Source organism: Moschus berezovskii, chromosome 10, assembly GCF_049115385.1.
Source record: "Moschus berezovskii isolate FMDL1 chromosome 10, NW_MosBer_1.0, whole genome shotgun sequence".
NCBI classification, from domain to species: domain Eukaryota; kingdom Metazoa; phylum Chordata; class Mammalia; order Artiodactyla; family Moschidae; genus Moschus; species Moschus berezovskii.
Genome location: NC_142469.1, coordinates 58,709,952 through 58,728,338, shown reverse-complemented (window position 1 = coordinate 58,728,338; position 18,387 = coordinate 58,709,952). Strand labels below are relative to the sequence as shown.

The 18,387-nt window shown below is 40.8% G+C and overlaps 1 protein-coding gene across 1 annotated transcript in view; it reads left to right on the top strand.

The window, feature by feature from the left end:
* The window catches only part of KLHL32 (kelch like family member 32), a 217,725-nt gene that overhangs the window by 113,924 nt on the left and 85,414 nt on the right, over nt 1-18,387 (top strand). Inside the window, exon 5 of the mRNA XM_055433048.2 lies at nt 12,106-12,204. Coding sequence (XP_055289023.1) covers nt 12,106-12,204 — 99 coding nt within the window. The remainder of the gene's footprint in view (nt 1-12,105; nt 12,205-18,387) is intronic.

The window sequence follows — 18,387 nt, the reverse complement described above, 5'->3', positions numbered from 1 at the left end:
AAGCTCCGGGAGTTGATGATTGACAGGGAAGCCTGGTGTGCTGCGACTCATGGGGTCGCAAAAAGTCGGACATAACTGAGGAACTGAACTGAACTGATGGATATAATAAAAAGATTAGTGGTTCTCAGGGGTTTGGGGGAGGTACGGATGAGTAAGGCAGAGCACAGAGGATTTTTAGGGCAGTGAAAATACTCTATACTCACTCCTGATGTTCATCCAAACCCCAAACCAAGAGTGAACCCTAATATGAAGTATGGAGTTTGGGTGCTAATACTGTGTTAGTGTGGGTTCATTGATTGGAACAAATGTGCCATCCTGGTGGGAACTGTTTGTAATGGGGGAGATTGTGCGTATGCAGGATTAGGAAGCATATGGGACTCTACTTTCTGCTCAATTTGTTGTGGACCTAAGAGTGCTCTAAAAGATGAAGTTTATTAATGATTAAAATAAAATTTTAAAAATGCAAGTAAAATTTTTGTCTTAAACCGTTTTTTTCTTAGCTCACAGGCCATACAAAAAGTATGTGAAAGAAAAATTTGGTTTGGGACTTACAGTTTGCTAGCTAGACTCATATATTTCTGACTACTTGATGTCTCTGTTTGGATGACCAGGAGCCATCCAGTAAGCCACACATTTAACATAGCTCCAAAATGGAACTTTTGATGTTTCCTTCAAATCTGTTTCTTCCTTTGTTTTTACCCTTGCCAGTTGATGGTACCTCAATGGCAACCCACTCCAGTGTTCTTGCCTGGAGAACCCCAGGGACAGGGGAGCCTGGTGGGCTTCTGTCTGTGGGGTCGCACAGAGTCGGACACGACTGAAGTGACTTAGCAGCAGCAGCAGTAGTCTATCTTAGTGGCCAAAGCCTAGATTCTGAGCACTGTACAATGAGGAAACTTGTTTGTCTTGTTCATGTTCGTACCCAAAGTGCCTGGAAAGGTGCCTAGACAGTGTAGCACTCAGAACAGATTTTTCTGTTTGAATGGGTAAATTTCTCCACCTTCAGTTTCTTCGTTTGCCTTAGGGTTAATATTTACCTTGCAGGAGTGAGGAGTGGGGAACAGTATAAGAAAGAGAGATAACATGTATGAAATTACCTCAGATGGCACCTGGTCTGTAGTAGGCGATGTAAACATTAGAAATAGAAGTCATTATTTGTGAAGTAATTATTTTCTGTTCATGGAATTAATGACAGTAATAATAGCACCTATATTTTTTACCCTGTGAAACATGCCAGGGCTTATTCTAAATTTTTACCAGAATTATTCCATTTTATCCTGATATGTAGACTTTACAAAAGTAGATAGTAGTCATCCCCCCGTTTTAAAAATATGATGCAAAAAATAAAAATGTAATGATGCTGAAAACAAACATGTCAATAACTTGCCTGTGTTGCTACAGTGGCTCCTGAAGCCATACTTTTACTTCCAATTCTTACAAGGTAAATACAGGGACTTCCCCAAATGAACATGGAATTGAAGATTAGTGAGTTATTTCTTCATGTGGAAAATTATTCTACAGCTTCCTTCAATGACATGAGGCATTCCCAGCCAAGTGCTCCTGCAGCATCCTGTGCCCACGCTATCATCGCATGAAGCATAATGGTTCCTTTTGGCTCTTTGCTTCTGTCTACGCTCAGGCACCCAGCAGTGACGTCATAGCAGCCAGCTATAAATGAACATTGGCACCAGCCCTATTCATTCTCCCAGAGACCTTCCATCTTTGGACGTCAGTATTTTAAAGTAATGTTTCTTTTTCCTTTGGCCATACTAGCATTATAAGAAACTAGTTCTGTATGGAAAAGTTCAGATTCATTTATAGAGCTTAATGAAATGAATCCTCCCATGTTCATCACCCTTGAAAGAGCACTAGTTATAACAGTGAATCTTAATAATTAATTTGGCGTTTCTTATAACCTGTAATGACCTTCATGTTTCATTATATTTAATTGCTGGGACTGCTTCTTTCTCTTGGAGTTAGAAACTCTTAAAAATTTGTTCTGCCTTTTCAAATAATTAGGCCATATTTTTAAAGGAATGTAAGTATATATAATTCATCTTTACATCTTGTTAAATAATATATTTTGTTAATTTAAACACAATGAAGAAAACTGTTGGAAGTGGCTATCTGACAGAATTATTGATCTTAGAGCTTTGAAATACCAGAACTATGAAAATGGAAAAGGGGCTAAAAGAAAATGAGGCTTGCTCAAAATGAGGGGACCAAGTTTTTTGTGTAAAGAATTATTTCACAACTTCATTGAAATGAAGCACCTCCAGCCAAATGCTCCTGTATCACCCTGTGCCCACTGCTAATCTTAGCACCTTAGTAATTCCATCTGAGTCGTTTCTTCTCTCTCTGCTTGAGCACCTAGCTTGAGTATTTAATCCATCACCCTTTCACGTGTCCTAAAATAGGAAAGGAAGAATACGGAGCAACAAATGTAGACTTTTAAAGTTTCATTATGGTAATAAAATTTTTGTGGGGCAACATGGAGTTTCCTAGTAATATAGTGGTGGTGGTTCAGTCACTAAGTCATGTTCAACTCTTTGTGACCCCATGGACTATAGTCCATCAGGTTCTGTCCATGGGATTCACCAGGCAAGAATACTGGAGTGGGTAGTCATTTCCATCTCCAGGGGATCTTCCTGGACCAGGGATTGAACTTGTGTCTCCTTCCTTGGCAGGTGGATTCTTTAGCACTGAGCCACTAGGGAAGTCCCAGTAATATAGTACTGGTGTCCTTATCTATTCCAAGATTTCTTAGCATCTTAGGGACTATGCTTCTACTATCTGCCTATAACCTTAGAAACTTCAAATGAAGCAAATGAGACTGTAACCTTGTGAAGGAAAATAGTAGAATCTCCAAGTGATTATCACCATACTTTTTTTTTTTACTAGTATGTTTTTATTGTGGTTTTACCTTTGTGGTTTTAAGCATTTTTTCAAGATAGTCTGAAAATCAAGTCTCATTTTCTCTTTTTTTGTATTCTAATAGATGGAAAAGTTTATTGCTTTTTCATAAATTGAAAATCAATTAGTATATTTCAGTGTTTGATATTAAGATCTTGTAGGAATTTGTACAAGTGTACTATGTTTGGAAGAAAACTACCTGACAAAATTTGAAACTTAAGGAATCAATAATCAAATCACAAATTCATCATATGAAACATCCAGCCCAAAGGTGACCTTTATTTGTACACATTACTACGACTGTTAGTTGAAATGTTGACCAGGCTATCTCATGGAGACTTTTGACATCACTTCATGGGAAATAGATGGAAAAACAATGGAAACAGTGTCAGACTTTATTTTTGGGGGCTCCAGAATCACTGCAGATGCTGATTGCAGCCATGAAATTAAAAGACGCTTGCTCCTTGGAAGGAAAGTTATGACCAACCTTGATAGTATATTAAAAAGCAGAGACATTACTTTGCCAACCAAGGTCTGTCTAGTCAAAGCTATGGTTTTTCCCGTGGTCATGTATGGACGTGAGAGTTGGACTGTGAAGAAAGCTGATCACCGAAGAATTGATGCTTTTGAACTGTGGTATTGGAGAAGACTCTTGAGAGTCCCTTATACTGCAAGGAGATCCAACCAGTCCATTCTAAAGGAGATCAATCCTGGATGTTCATTGGAGGGACTGATGCTAAAGCTGAAACTGCAATACTTTGGCCACCTCATGCGACGAGTTGACTCACTGGAAAAGACTCTGATGCTGGGAAAGGTTGGGGGCGGGAGGAGAAGGGGACGACGGAGAATGAGATGGCTGGATGTCATCACCGACTCTGTGGACATGAGTTTGAGTGAACTCCGGGAGTTGGTGGTGGACAGGGAGGCCTGGCGTGCTGTGATTCATGGGGTCGCGGAGAGTCGGACACGACTGAGCGACTGAACTGAACTGAACTGAACATTTTCTCCAGGATCTGTATTTTTTACTCCTGTAAATTTCTTTACTAAATAATTCCTGAGGTAGTCTTCTAAGCTGTTCAATAGCAATGAAGATGAAATAGGATGGACCCTGTCATCATAGTCTCATAGGTAATACATAAAATAAGACACACATACACACCTAACTCACTCAGGGCGAAAGCAGTCACGTGAAAAAGAAACATAATGATTGACATTTATTGCAGATTTATGTAAGCAGTTACTCTGCTAAGAGTCATGGCCTATACTTTGTCTGCACAACACCCATTCCCTCCTTCTTCTTTATATAAAATTCCAATTTAATTTGGGACAATAGTGCATCTAGCTATTAAAACTCAATTTCCCAGGTTCTTTTACAGTTTTGAGTTGCCACATGAACTAGACTTGCCAGATGAAATGTAAATGGAAGTCCATGTGGTAGTATTTTTAGGAAATCTGTTATTTCCTAGTAAATAATATCAGCTGGCATACTATTTCTATTCCTTTTCCTCTCATTTCATTCTGCTTTGAGTGCAAATGCAATGCCTGGAGGTGTGGCAGCCTTTTTGTGACCGTGAAACCACAGGCTAAAATTGGAGAAGTAGGAAATTGCAAGAAACCTGGTTTGTTGACACTCCAAGCTGCCTAATTTATGTTTCATGAGAAAAATAAGTCCTGAATTGTTTAAGCCATTTAGCTAACACAGCCATATACAGTTGTAATGATGTATCTTTATAACAGACACTTTATTTCTCAGAAAGAATAATAAAAAGTAAGGATAATAAAGTATGAATTCTACTTTCTAGATGTATCTGTAATTTTGGGAAATGTTCATAAACATTTCTGTTGAAACAATACAAGTGACACCAATCAAAATTCAGTAGTTCTCCATAAATCTCCATAAAATGCATTTTCTCAGTCTTTAAAACAATTTTTTGAGATAGGTATTATAATTCATTGTATAAATAAGGAAACTGAGGCAGCATTGAGTAGTTATCTCAATTTCATTCTGCCAGCTGGGATTTGAAGTCAGGTGGTGTGACCTGGAGCTCATAGTTTTAGTTCATTAGACATCTGTGGTAATTTGGAGTCCAGGAGATTAATCCCAGTTTCAGATTAGGGTGAAGGGAAATCTTGCAAAGCTTTGTATAAGAAGTGGACTTCACTGAATCTTGACAAATGGGTAGGATTTTGATATAGAGATTAAAGAAGTTAGGAGGGCATTCAAGGTGGAGAAAAGGTATTGCCTGTATGTGGAAGACAGTGGGCTATTGGCTTTAGCAAAGGAACCGTAGGGTTTCAGAATTGGAAGTTTTATAAATTAGGTTGGGGCCATATCATAAGAATTTCTAAATACAAAGACAAAAAGTTTGAACTTCTTATATTCATAAACTGGGACCTGATTTATGGAGAACTACTGAATTTTGATTGGATCACTTGTATTAAGTGTTTCAACAGAAATGTTTATGAACATTTCCCAAAATTATAGATACACCTAGAAAGTAGAATTCATACTTGCCTATTGTCCTTATTTTTTATTATTCTTTCTGAGAAATAAAGTGTCTGTTATAAAGATACTCTTCCTAATTTAGAAAATCCTTTTACTTTAATCTTAGGCGCCACCTTGTGGTTTAAAAAATCCTTAGTTTAATGGTTTTGAAAGAAAAACTAAATTGATGGCAGTTTCTCACAGCTAGATCTTATGGTTCACATTCTGTCTATAGGAAGTCTGTTGAAGAACTTTATACAAAGCATTTTATGTATCCTTAATATCAGATAATTTAAAAGTTATTTACATAATTTACTTGTTTTTATTTATAAATTCAAATTGTAATCATTTGCCATTTTTGCTATATTATACAAAAAAAAAAGTCCCAAAGAAACAAGTATAAAGAAGAATAAATGTGCTCTCATTTATTCTTATAAATAGTCTTAAGCCGCATCTAATTTTCGCTTACATGAGAGCTTTCAAAAGTGCTTGTGTTCCTGTGTGCACAGTTGTTTGTTTGGTAAAGATCTTCATTGTTTGACTTCAGCATGTTCAGTTCTTTCAGACTACTCTATCCACAAACCCAGAAGTAAGTAATTTAAACATCTCCTGAAGCAAAAAATGAGGAAGATAGCTTTGAAGAACTGAGATGCAACATTTTTTTGAAGATGCTAACTCACCTATTCATAAAGCAGGATAAAAGATCACATCAAGACTTGCCATGGCTATTAAAGACAGTCCTTACCAGTAGCAACTCCAAGAAGCAAGGTAAAATGAGAGAAAAAAATAAAGAGAAGAAAACAATAAGAAGGCAAAATTAAAAGGATGAACAGACACTTGGTGATTTGAGAGAAGGAGCTGCAGAAGGAAAGGCAGACCTTGGGGTCTGTGTGCTCCATTAGTCCAAGCCCTGTCCTCCCAGAGCCCTGTCAAGTGAGGACATGGCTCATCTTGTAGCCTCTGTAGACTCTCACCTCTCCCTCATACTTTTCTTTCTTAAGGTTCTGGCCTTGTGTCCTGCCCGAGGATATTGCTGGGACCCAGAGCCCCAGTCTCATTCCAATTTGGAAGCCCTTTGTTAGAGATTGTGCAGCTCCCCAGGTGGCGCTAGTAGCTAAGAACCCGTCTGCCACTGCAAGAGACTAAGAGACAGGGGTTCGATCCCTGAGTTGTGAATATCCTCTGGAGGAGGCCTGGAGAATTCCATGGACAGAGGAGGCTACAGTCCGTGGGGTCACGAAGAGTCAGACAACTGAGGGACTTAGCACACACAAAGATTGTGCAGATCCAACCTTGCTTAGATCAGTGGCCAGATGACACCTTTGGTCTGAATATTCAGGAGTGCCTCCTTCTGGCAAGGCAGTTGGACCCTTCATGCCTGAATTCTGATGTGGTAACTCTCACTGGTATCTTTAGAGACCACCATCTTCAACTGTAGTTGTGGCTTTTACCTCTGTTGCTTTGTCAAACTACCCAGTGTCGCCTTGACTAGAGCCACTGACTGCTTCTTATCCTCAGCTGATCACAATAAAGGCAGAGTCTCAGCATTTCGGGCAGGGGTCAGCAGTGGATCTTTCCTCAGCTGACACGGACTAGCTTGCTACCAGCTGCAGGAAAGCTTTTGAAATGATATTGTCACCTCCCCAGCTAGGACTGTCAGCTCCCCTCTTTCAAGTTCAGCCCTCTGTATTCTGTTGCCTGGAGGTCAAGTGTGAGTGGGTGGCAGGGAAAGCATGTTCCATACAATGGCCTGTGAACAGGCAGCTCGTGCCCACCTGAGTTGCATCAGAACCTCTTTGAACAGTCTGAAGACACCCCACTTCTGCCTCCACCCAGGCAGGGGAGCATCACTGAGGAAGGAGGCAATGCCAGCCCAGTTGGGAAGCATTAGTGATTTTCTGGACTACTTGGCTTTATGCATCCTGCATTTCTTAATCTTTTTTTGTTATTCAGACATTGGTCTTGTCCTCTATCTCATCTGAGCTAAGCTCCTCCAGTTTGATGATTGACTAGATGTGTCAAGCTCCCCCTCTATTACTCTGTGTTCTGAACTGTCAGGGGACACCCTTCCCTCCTGTGGGTGGTCCTGGGTCCTGGAGTGATCCTTCTTCCCATCTGACCTGCTTTGAGTGCCAGACTAGATGTGGGTGGATTTGCATTCCTGAAAAGGCCTAAGCGTGCCCAGCATGTGCTCTGCAACACTTAAACTTAGCGATCTCCATTGTCATCTATCAACTGACGTGTGGGAGAGCCCTTCCTTCTACAGAAGGCCATTTTCACCCAGTTCTTCTAGACAGCTGATAGACTGGCCATACTGTACACCGTGATGAGATCCAACCTTTGTTTTTCTGCCCAAACACAAATTCTCTGGAAAAATATATGAGGACAAGCAGTCACCAATAAGCTACAGAACTGAATTGAAAAGACTTTAAGGGCTTCCCTGGTGACTCAGATGGTAAAGAATTTGCCTGCAATGCAGGAGACCCGGGTTTGATCCCTGGGTTGGGAAGATACCCTAGAGAAGGAAATAGCAACCCACTCCAGTATTCTTGCCTGGGAAATCCCATGGACAGAGAAGCCTGGCAGGCTACAGTCCATGGGGTTGCAAAGAGTTGGACACGACTGAGCGACTAACGTAAATAAATGTAAGTGGAGCTTGGAAATGCTGGTTCCATTTCTATAAGTGAGACCCAGCTTTTCTGATAGATTTTTTGTTTTTTTTCAAACCACTCCCTTTAAAATCACTTAGGGATTTTCCGTGCTAAAGCATTTTTTTCTTGTGGAGAAACTTATGTTATAATGAGAGAAGAAAAATACAGAACAGAAATCAAGAAACAAAGACAAAAAACCAATCCCAGTATGGGTTTCTCTTCTGAGGTTTCTCCAGGTGGCCCGCTGGACGTGTTACACGTGCTATGGAATATTCATCTTGTCTCTCTGTGATATCTGTCTTTGTGTTTGGCGTTACCGAGCCTTAGAGGTTATCATGAATGCCAGTTGTGTGAAATAAGCGCAACTGACAGGATTTAAAGGCTGAGACTAACCTTTCTAATCCATCTATTCCCCATTCTGCGCCTTAGGCCATGCCTCTTCTGCAAGAATGCACTACATCCTTGCTCCTGTGAAGGGAGCTGCAATAATTTCCTGAATGTCAGTCAAAGCCTTTCTCCTTGAGGAGTTAGAAAAATTCAGGTTTTTCCCTCTGACTAGACAGGAAAGGAGCTATAAAGAATTTTCAGAATAAGATGAGTGTTGGTATTTTTGCCACACATGCTTAACTTTTTCACTTCTTTGATCATTGAGAAATAAAATGGATAGTCCTTTTCCCTCTTTCCTCTCATGTTAGGCTTATTAATAAAGTTAATTCTGAATTTAAAAACATATCTAGAGGACTTTCTTGACAGTCCAGAGGTTGGGACTCCATGCTCCCGCTGCAGGGGGGTGCAGGTTTTATCCCTGGTTGGGGAACTAAGATCCTGCATGCCGCCTGGGTGTGGCCAATCAGTTCAGTGCAGTTCAGTCGCTCAGTCGTGTCCGACTCTTTGTGACCCCATGAATCACAGCACGCCAGGCCTCCCTGTCCATCACCAACTCCAGGAGTTCACTCAAACTCATGTCCATCAAGTTGGCGATGCCATCCAGCCATCTCATTCTCTGTCGTCCCTGTCTCCTCCCACCCCCAATCCCTCCTAGCATCAGAGTCTTTTCCAGTGAGTCCACTCGTCGCATGAGGTGGCCAAAGTATTGGAGTTTCAGCTTTAGTATAAGTCTTTCCAGTGAACACCCAGAATTGATCTCCTTTAGAATGGACTGGTTGGATCTCCTTGCAGTCCAAGGGACTCTCAAGAGTCTTCTCCAGCACCACAGTTCAAAAGCATCAATTCTTCGGCGATCAGATTTCTTCACAGTCCAACTCTCACATCCATACATGACCACGGGAAAAACCATTGCCTTGACTAGACGGACCTTTTTTGGCAAAGTAATGTCTCTGCTTTTTAATATACTATCTAGGTTGGTCATAACTTTCCTTCCAAGGAGCAAGCGTCTTTTAATTTCCTGGCTGCAGTCAGCATCTGCAGTGATTTTGGAGCCCAAAAAAATAAAGTCTGACACTGTTTCCACTGTTTCCCCATCTATTTCCCATGAAGTGATGGGACCAGAAAATCATCGAGACAAATTGTAGTATTTTGAGAGATGTTAAGTGCTATGAAGGAGAGTAAAGCAAAGAGATTGGGGATGGGGTGATGGGGAGTGGGGTACTGTTTTACATAGGATGGTCAGAGAAGGCCTCTTAGGAAAGATGCTGTCTGGGCAGAGGTCTGAAGAGTATGAGGAGTGAGCCTCTCTGATATCTTGAGGAAGAGCAATCCAGGCAAAGAAAGCAGCTAGATGTAAACACTAAGGTGCTCTGTGTATCGAAATGAACTTATAGTGAACACTTTGGTCTTTTTCCAATGAGATAAAAAGTTGTTGGACAGTTCTGAATGAAAGAGTGACATGATTTCATTTCTGTTTTTAAAGAACCGTGTGATTGATACTAGCAGTGCGAGGAGGCAAAGGAGAGAGCAGTTCAACTAGGTAGGAGGCTGTTATATAGGAGACAGTAGGTTGGACTAGAGAGATAATGATGAAAGAGGTACTGAGTATGTTTGATTCTGGAACTGTTTTGAAGTAGAGCTAACAGGAGTGGCTGATGGATCAGATGTGAGGTATGAGAAAAAGAGGAGGAGTTAGGAATGGCTCTGGGGTTTTAGTGAAAATAACTGAGCTGCTTTTTGCTGAAATGGCTGGATTGGGATAGGAGCAGGTTTGGCGGTTGGTGGAGAGGATGAAGAGTTCAGTGTGGGGCACTTTCAGGTTGAGCTGCCCATTAGATACCCAAGTGGTGACACAGAATAGGTGGTTGAATATCAGTCTGAAGTTCAAGGGTGAGGTTGGGGCTGGAGAAACAAATTTGAATGTGATCAGTGTGTGGATAGTTTTAAAGCCATGGGATTATGTGAGGTCATCCATGGAGTTAGTAGAGAGAGGAAAGAAGAGATGGGGGACTGAGCTCTGAGCATCTCCAACGCTTACAGTTTGGGAAGGAGATGGAAAGGCTCTGGCTATTGAAGTAGAAGAAACCGAGAGAGTGTTGTCCTAGGGGCAAGGGAAGAAATTGTTCAAGAAGAGGAGCAATCAGCTTTGCCAACTGCTGCTGGCTTGAGTAAGATTAAATGTTGAAAAGTGGCTCTTGGATGTAGAAGTCACTGATGGCCTTGATGAGAGCATTTTTGGAGGAACCATGGGAACAAAACTCAACAGGTACAGATTTGAAAGAGCAGAGTAGAGCAAACAATGGGGTTTTATATAGACAACTTCCCCTGAGGAGCTGTTATGATGGGAAGCAGGAAGGGTCTTTGGGGTCAAGGGATGGGATTTTTATTTCTTAAGAGCTCGAATGGCATATTTGTATGCTGATAAGAGTTATCATCCAGTAGAAGAGAACAGCTGATGATGTAGGAACGAGAGGGGGGAAGTATCAGGCGGAGAGCGATGGGATCTAGTGCCCAGGTGGAGTGTGGAGGAGCATAAAATGTGCTGAAACAGATAAGAGTAGGTGGGTTGGTAGACTTGGTGGTGGGAGCCTTTGGAAGATCATGAGATTAGCATAAGAGGAGAGACGAGGAGTTGGCAGGCTTGGGGAGAGAGGAGTGTGTGAGAAGGAACAGAGGGAGAGAGCGAGCTGACTCCATCCGTGTTCTCTGGCTTCACTGGGCATTGGGAGCCCCAGTGGGGTTTGTCAGAACACCAGTTGCTGGGCTTGACTTGAAAGTTTCTGATTCAGTTAGATCTGGGGAGGTGCCTAAGAATTTGCAATTTTCAGGATTTTCCAGGTCTTTTGGAACCACTGGGCTTGGGAAATGGGTGAGGAAGTCTGGAGCAGCATTGAAGTCTTCCTGTGCCTGGCAGTCTTGGACGTCAAGTTAATTCAGTCAACTTAGTTGTGTGTTTTTCTCCAGTCCTGTTTACCAGCTCAAGCGCTGGCAGCTGTAGGCCCAAAGTTGGACCTAATTAGAAAAAAATGAAGAGTGCTATTGCCAGTATATCTGGGGCATTTTGCTTTCTCTCTGATGCCTTTCTATTCTAAAAATACTATTTCTCCATCTTTTATTTGAAATGGAAAGGATTCGAGAATCAGAGATCGAGAAGGAAAAAAAATGAAAGCTTGTGATTGAGTTTATTATAGGATTTAGAAGTAAAATGGAGTAATATCTACCTCTGGTCTCATATTTCAAGGAGAAATGTAAGCCCTTTTCCCTAAAATACCTGTTAACTGTACTGTTTCAGCGATTTACTGAAGAAAAACATCCTGAAGTATACGTTGAAAAACTAAAATTCTTTTGTATTTACAAGATGACATTCATCAAAAAGTGAATTTTAAGACTATTATATTGGTCTTTGCAGATGTTCATATCCTCCTGCAAAAGTAAGTGGTTAAGTGTAAAGCTTTGTGCACAAGAAATGAGTATTGGAAGTGAGAACTCAGCTGTTAGAGTGAGGGCCACAGCTCATTAATCAGAACAAAAAAAGGACTGACTTTCATAATAAGAAACAGTATTAATTCAGATATAGTATGTTAAGGAGCAATTTAAATACAGTATATTTGCATATTAAGCAATTTTTAAGTAACTGATTATTTTCTTTTATTTAAAAAAAAAACCCAGATTTTGTTGGAGCCAGGCGTGATCCAGGATGTGTTAGCAGCTGGCAGTCACCTACAATTACTGGAGCTTCTCAATTTATGTTCTCACTATCTCATCCAGGTATGTAAGCTTGCATCCTACTGGTATGCCCTGCACATTCCTCTCCCTGCAGTAACCCACCAACTGGAGCCCAGTGACAGATAAAATACAAGCGGGGTGGGTGGGAGATGTGGCCTGTGGTGGTAGAATTTCTCCAGGACACAAGCTGAGGCTTCTAGGAGGGCAGCTGCAACTCTCAGCGTCCTACCTCATGTCCCCAGCCCTCCCCGCCCACCCTAGGCCTCCACTCCCCTTGGGCGGCAGAGCAACTCAACAACCACAGATAGGGTTCACTGCTGGGGCCCTGAGAGATGACACCAGGAAGGGTCTTGACTTGAACCAATGCTGTCTGGTTGTGGAAATGCATGAAAAGTTGGATAGTCATTTCAGATTTCAGTAACAGTAGCCAGCATATCATGAAGTCATATATAATTAATTGCTGCATGAACTTCTCGGGTAGTAAATTCTGGAGAAGTGATGAGTGATCTGTGCATTTTTGCCCTGATTTGCTAGGGTTGCAGGAAAGGCTTTGTGAAGGGGACGGGGAGAATAGCCCATCCACTGAGCACCTGTGCTTGCTCACGGATGCTTCACATTTGGCCCTCACAACAGCGTACAATTTTGATAGGTAAAAAATCAAAGATTTGAAATAATCCCAGTTTGCCCATAGCTGGTGAGTGATAGGCCTTTTTGATTCCAAAGACCTTTTTATTTCTTCTTGGATGAAAACCCTTTGTTTCAATAGGAAGACACGGGCCATCTTAGGCAGGTAGTATGGCTATGAGTCTCGTATTTTGCAGAGTTAAGTACCAACCCCCTATCTTGAGATCCTCCAATTTATTCTACTAGTATGACTGTTAACTTGCATTTATTACAGGATTATAACAGTGAAAGTAAATTTGAAAAAATAATAAATCTACATAATTTAATTCTACTATCCTTGTACATGTGACATGTTATTAGTAAGTAGAAAAATCCTATTTTTTCTGCCTAATTATTTCCTTCCTAATAACTTCTCTAATTTTAAATATAGCCATTCTGTTACTCATTAGGTCATTTCCAAAGCCCTTTCTCATATATTGTATTATTTCATACCCCCAGCAACTTCAGGAAATAGGAACCAGTGCTCCCTATGGGGACAGTGTAAGGAATGTCAGCCATGTTCAACTATGGGGCAATTCCAATACAGAGGATGAAAATTTTATCATTTTCTCGGCATATTTAATCTAATAGCAAACGTTTAAATGTTTTATCTTCTTTTCCTTCCACTTCCCCTCAATATCATTGGGTGATATGGGATAGCTATTTTAATCCTTTTCTTCAAGTAACAAATGAGAATAACATTGGTTATAAGACTTTGAATCTGTGTGTTCGATTTGTGAAACTGAATTTACTTTTATTTGACATTTTTATAACAAGTATTACAACTTGTGCTTTCAGCATCATCACCTGATTCACTTTTTCCCTGTTAGACAATAATTAATGATGTGTGTTGACAAAAGATTGCTTATGGTGCTAACTATCATGATGCATATTAAAATAGTGTGTATATTCAGGGGTGTGTGTGTGTGTATAAACTATAATTCTCTCTAAATGAGGATTCTAGGTGAACATGGGACATTCATGAGTATTTTTCCCTACCCATCAGATGAACCTGTCGAAATATTGGCTAACTTGTGTCACTTTGGAATTTTTAAATCTTGCAGTTCATTGTTTGCTCTGGGAAAAAAAAATGTAACTTGCATACAGATGTGTTTTCTGGATAGGTCATTTATTATTAGCCTGCTTGAGCAGGGGTTACACTTTCTTTTCACCAATGTTTTAATTTCATTCTCTTATGTAACTTCCCTTTTCCTTTTTATCTCTGATGTTACAAGGTGTTCAACTTTTAGAAGGAAATTTGACTATAAGTGAATTAAAACCATTTGTGTGCAGAAGCCTTCATTATGTCAGTCTTTTACAAATATATCCCCTGCCTCTCTTTTAGAATTATCAAATTACCAGAAGGGGTCAGTCTGCTTTTATGTTTTGACAGAGTCAAATAACTATACCCATTTATGATTTTTTTGGTATTATTGCTTAACTAGTTTTTAATTTCCTATGGAATAATTTTATTGGGTATATAAAACATTTTCTGTTAAAATGGAAAATCTGTAGTGCTTTAGCTATAGCAAGAAATTAAGACCCAACACCGAAACTAGTATTTTCTCCATCCTTGTTTGGTGCTTGCCAAGTCGCTTCAGTCGTGTCAAACTATTTGCAACCCTATGGACTGTAACCCACCAGGGTCCTCTGTCCATGGGATTCTCCAGGCAAGAATACTGGAGTAGTCCTTGTTCGGTACAACAAGGAGTTTGTGAAGCCATTTTCCTAAGATACCTGGTATTATTTTGTTGTTCTCAGATTACCATTATTTCAGAGATGTGAAGGGTAGACTTTGGCTTTGGTGCCTCCCCCTGACCTCTAGGGCTCATTAAAAAGCATATGCTAGGAGAAGTGCTAGGTGGACACTTCTAGAAACCCACTGCCCTACCCAAGCCACCCTGAGCCTCCCCAGCCATCAGCTGTTGTATTGACCTGAAGCTTCTTCGGCACATGCCTAGATGCTGCTGCTGCCCCCCAGCCAAGGGAAGGGACACTTTGAGGTCACTGTGTGGGCTCCTTTCTCTTGCTTTTTCTCTGGCAGGCTGTTGAGGGCCAGGAGCCCACATCACAAGAGCAGAATCCCTCTGTGTTAGGGAGGATAACCACGAATTAGCCTCTCAGAGTGTGAGGTCTTCCTTATACTGTGAGGTCCTCACTTATTCATTTTTGGCCCCAGGCCCTCTCAGTGGACCTCTCATTGAGAACACATGTGGTCTCAGTGCATGTTGGTGGGATTAACTGGTAGCGTGGCTGTGAAAACGGCTAACTCATTGAGGACAGGGTGGTTGCAAGGAGGAGTGGCTACTGTAATAGCCCATCATCCCAAGATGAGGGATTTATAAACAACTCCTCAAGTGTGCATCCTTTCTTACTGCTTTACAATGAAATTCTGTAGGATTCCATCCTGTACAGCCTGTCGTGTTATATATTATTAATAAGCATGACCTGTCAGCCTTACCTGCTATCTGAGATTCAGTCTTAAATGAAATGTGAATGTTACTTTCCCTGTTCCGCCTTCTGCTCCTCTTTCTTACCCGCTGTACTCTTTTTAAAAATTTCATCAGAAAGGTGAACCAGTTCACTAAAGAGCAATATTTGTTTTAAAGTAGGCCCAGTAAAACATGTAAATTTTCTTATTTTTCAGAGTATGCATGTGTACACACATGTCAGTCACTATGTTAAATCTTGTAAAGGAATCTCTGCAGACCATCCTCAGGACATGGGCTGTGAATAAAGGGATTCTGATGTGGCTGCTGATTTACTGAGTCTTTCAGATAAACATTACAAACTTTTTGAGTCCAGTTTTCCTAAACTTTGATTTTTCCTTACCTTTTTAAAATTAGCTTCTGAACATCTCTATCTAAGCAGGCAATTCAGATCCAACATGAAAAAATCTATCCTTTTCTCTCTTGGTGGTACCATTGATCTGTTAGTTGTCTAGAAATTTGGACAGAGTCTCAGAACCCCCTTCCTCATCACTGTATCCGATCAGTTATCAAGTTGCGTTGGTTCTACCTCCCAAATATCTCTCAGACCAGGTCCTTTTCTCCAGTGCTAGTTTTCTTACCTTTCTTTAGAATCTCACCATCACTGGCTATATGTTATGAGTTCATAATTTCCTCCTAAGGGGTCTGCTTGTTTCTCACCTCTATCTATGCCCAACCATAGCCCCCAGAGCCATCATTATCTTTCACAGGAAAGAGAACTAACATTTATTGAGAGCCTATCCATATTGAGTCATTTGCACAAAGATTCCCATTTCTCCTCTGCTGAGCAACCCTTAAGGCAGGTGAGTGTTCTTTTCTCTTTGCAGATGGAGAAACTCAAAGTCAGAGCTAGGATGTTGATCTTGTTTGGAAAACTGTACTAGCTTCCCTAATGACCCTTTGGCCGCATCATTTCAACTACAGAAACCCTTACTTGGTCTCCAAGGCCAGGCCTGATCCTCCTGAGTCTCGTATCTTATCCTCACGCCTTTCCTAGTCTGCTCTGTTCTGGACAGTAAGGCCTTCCTCTCATGTTGGAACTTGACACTGGGAGGAAGGACTAGGTGGTGGAGATCCTCAGTGGACAGGCAGCACCTTCAGTCATCACCTTCAGATTGTACCAAGGGTCAAGAGTAGGGAGCACACACACACAGCCACACACGACCCTACCCATAACTCCCCTAACATAAGATCAGGGGTACTGGCCACTGGATTTTCTGCTGTACCCTCTGAAAGTGATGTGTTAGGAGATAAACATGCTTTGCTGAAAATGGCTTTTTTTGTAGTTAGCTTTGTAGATTTTGTACTCAAAAAAAGGTTTGTAGATTTTGTACTCCCTCCCCTAAACAACACATGGTATATCCTATTATTTGATTAGTAAGTGATCTTTTGGTTTGCCAAGTATCAGCCCTTATTATGAAATGCAATTTAAATATACTGACGAGAAAGACTCTCACTAGACTTTCTAAATAAGACCACCAAAGTGGTGAATTTACTCCTTTTGATAGGAATATGGTTTTAGTATCTGCTCCTAGGCAGCAGGTGGCAGTGTGAATCCACCAGAATTCAGTAGTTAATTTAAAGCAAAAATCAGAAAAAATGAAAAGAAAAATTATTTATTTTGCTACATATTAGTCTTCTGACCTAATCAGTAAAAAAGTCATTATTCACACCACACTGGGCAATATGCATTGTAATTTTTAACAAATAATAGGAAACTGTTAATGTGTTCACAGGAAATACAGTTTTGTCTTGGGCCGCTGTGGTCATTTATCACCACACTTTGTGAAATCACTCATTTGTTCTAATTTGAATGTAAATGACTCTAAGGTTTTACAAATAAGGTGACAGACTCACATAAATGTAATTGCAGGGTTCATCTCCCTCTTTTTATATATCACTCATTAGGTTATGAATTAAATACATCGTATTAAACCAGGGGCATGTCCAATGATGATATTGTAATGGCAAATTACTCTATGCTATTAGAGGTGTATTTTTTATTCATGGACATTAATTTGTCATTAAGCGGCATTAGTTTAGCACTTTTATGGGGAAGACGTGACCTGAAAGAGGAGACGTGCTGCTGTGATGTGAGCGGCAAAGGGTAGGAGTGCCCTAGGTAGAGTATTTTATCACTATAAGGAAAACTGGGCTGGGGGTGTCTTTTTTTTTTTTTAATTTGTTTTGTTTTCTGTTTCTACAAGCATAAAAGAGCATTTCCCCAGATTGAAGGCATTGTTCTGTTTATGGTGTGCATTTTTGGATCACCTCGTAAAGCGAAGCCAAAATTCTTACTATTAATCATTCAGAAGCCAAGAATGTAAAGGGAGCAGGAGGGAGGAAGTGACTTCCTGCCCTAAATCTCCCTGCTCTGTGACTGATGCTTATTAGTCATCCCTTGTCTTCATTTAGTCTTACACTAAATGGGCTGCCGTGAGAATTAGTCATTTTCTCTCTTCAGTGAAGGTACAAAGGTTTAAAGAATGTTATTCTCCCATGAGGGTATTAGGAATTCTGGGTATTCTGGTTTTGTTTTTTTTTTCATAAATGGTGATTTTTAGTGTTCTTTTACTTAGAAATGACTTTTTTCCCTTTCAACTTCGAGAAGCGCTGGATCCTTGAAATAATGTCACAGAAGCGGAAAGTCTCTGAGCGCTGGTTTTGCATCACTTTCCTCATGGGCTGACGTGGTTGAAAGTGTCTTACCCACCCCAGTTACACTGTGGGGCTCTTGGAAGCAGGAGTCATACCTGACACCTCTCTATTTCTTACCCCCTCCCTCCTGTCACATCACAGGGGCTCAGTGTGTTTATTCGTCAGCTCAGGCTACCATAACAAAATACCACAGACCAGGTGACATAAACAGGTGTTTATTTCTCACAGTCCTGGAGGCAGGAAGTCTAAGATCAAGTGCTAACATGGTTAGGCTCTGATGAGGGCTCTCTTCCTGTCTTGCACGTGGCCACCTTCTGGCTGTGTTCTCACATGACAGAGAGAGACCGCAAGCTCTTTGGTATCTCTTCTCAGGAGAACACTGATCCCATCATGAGGGCCCCACCCTCAGGACCTC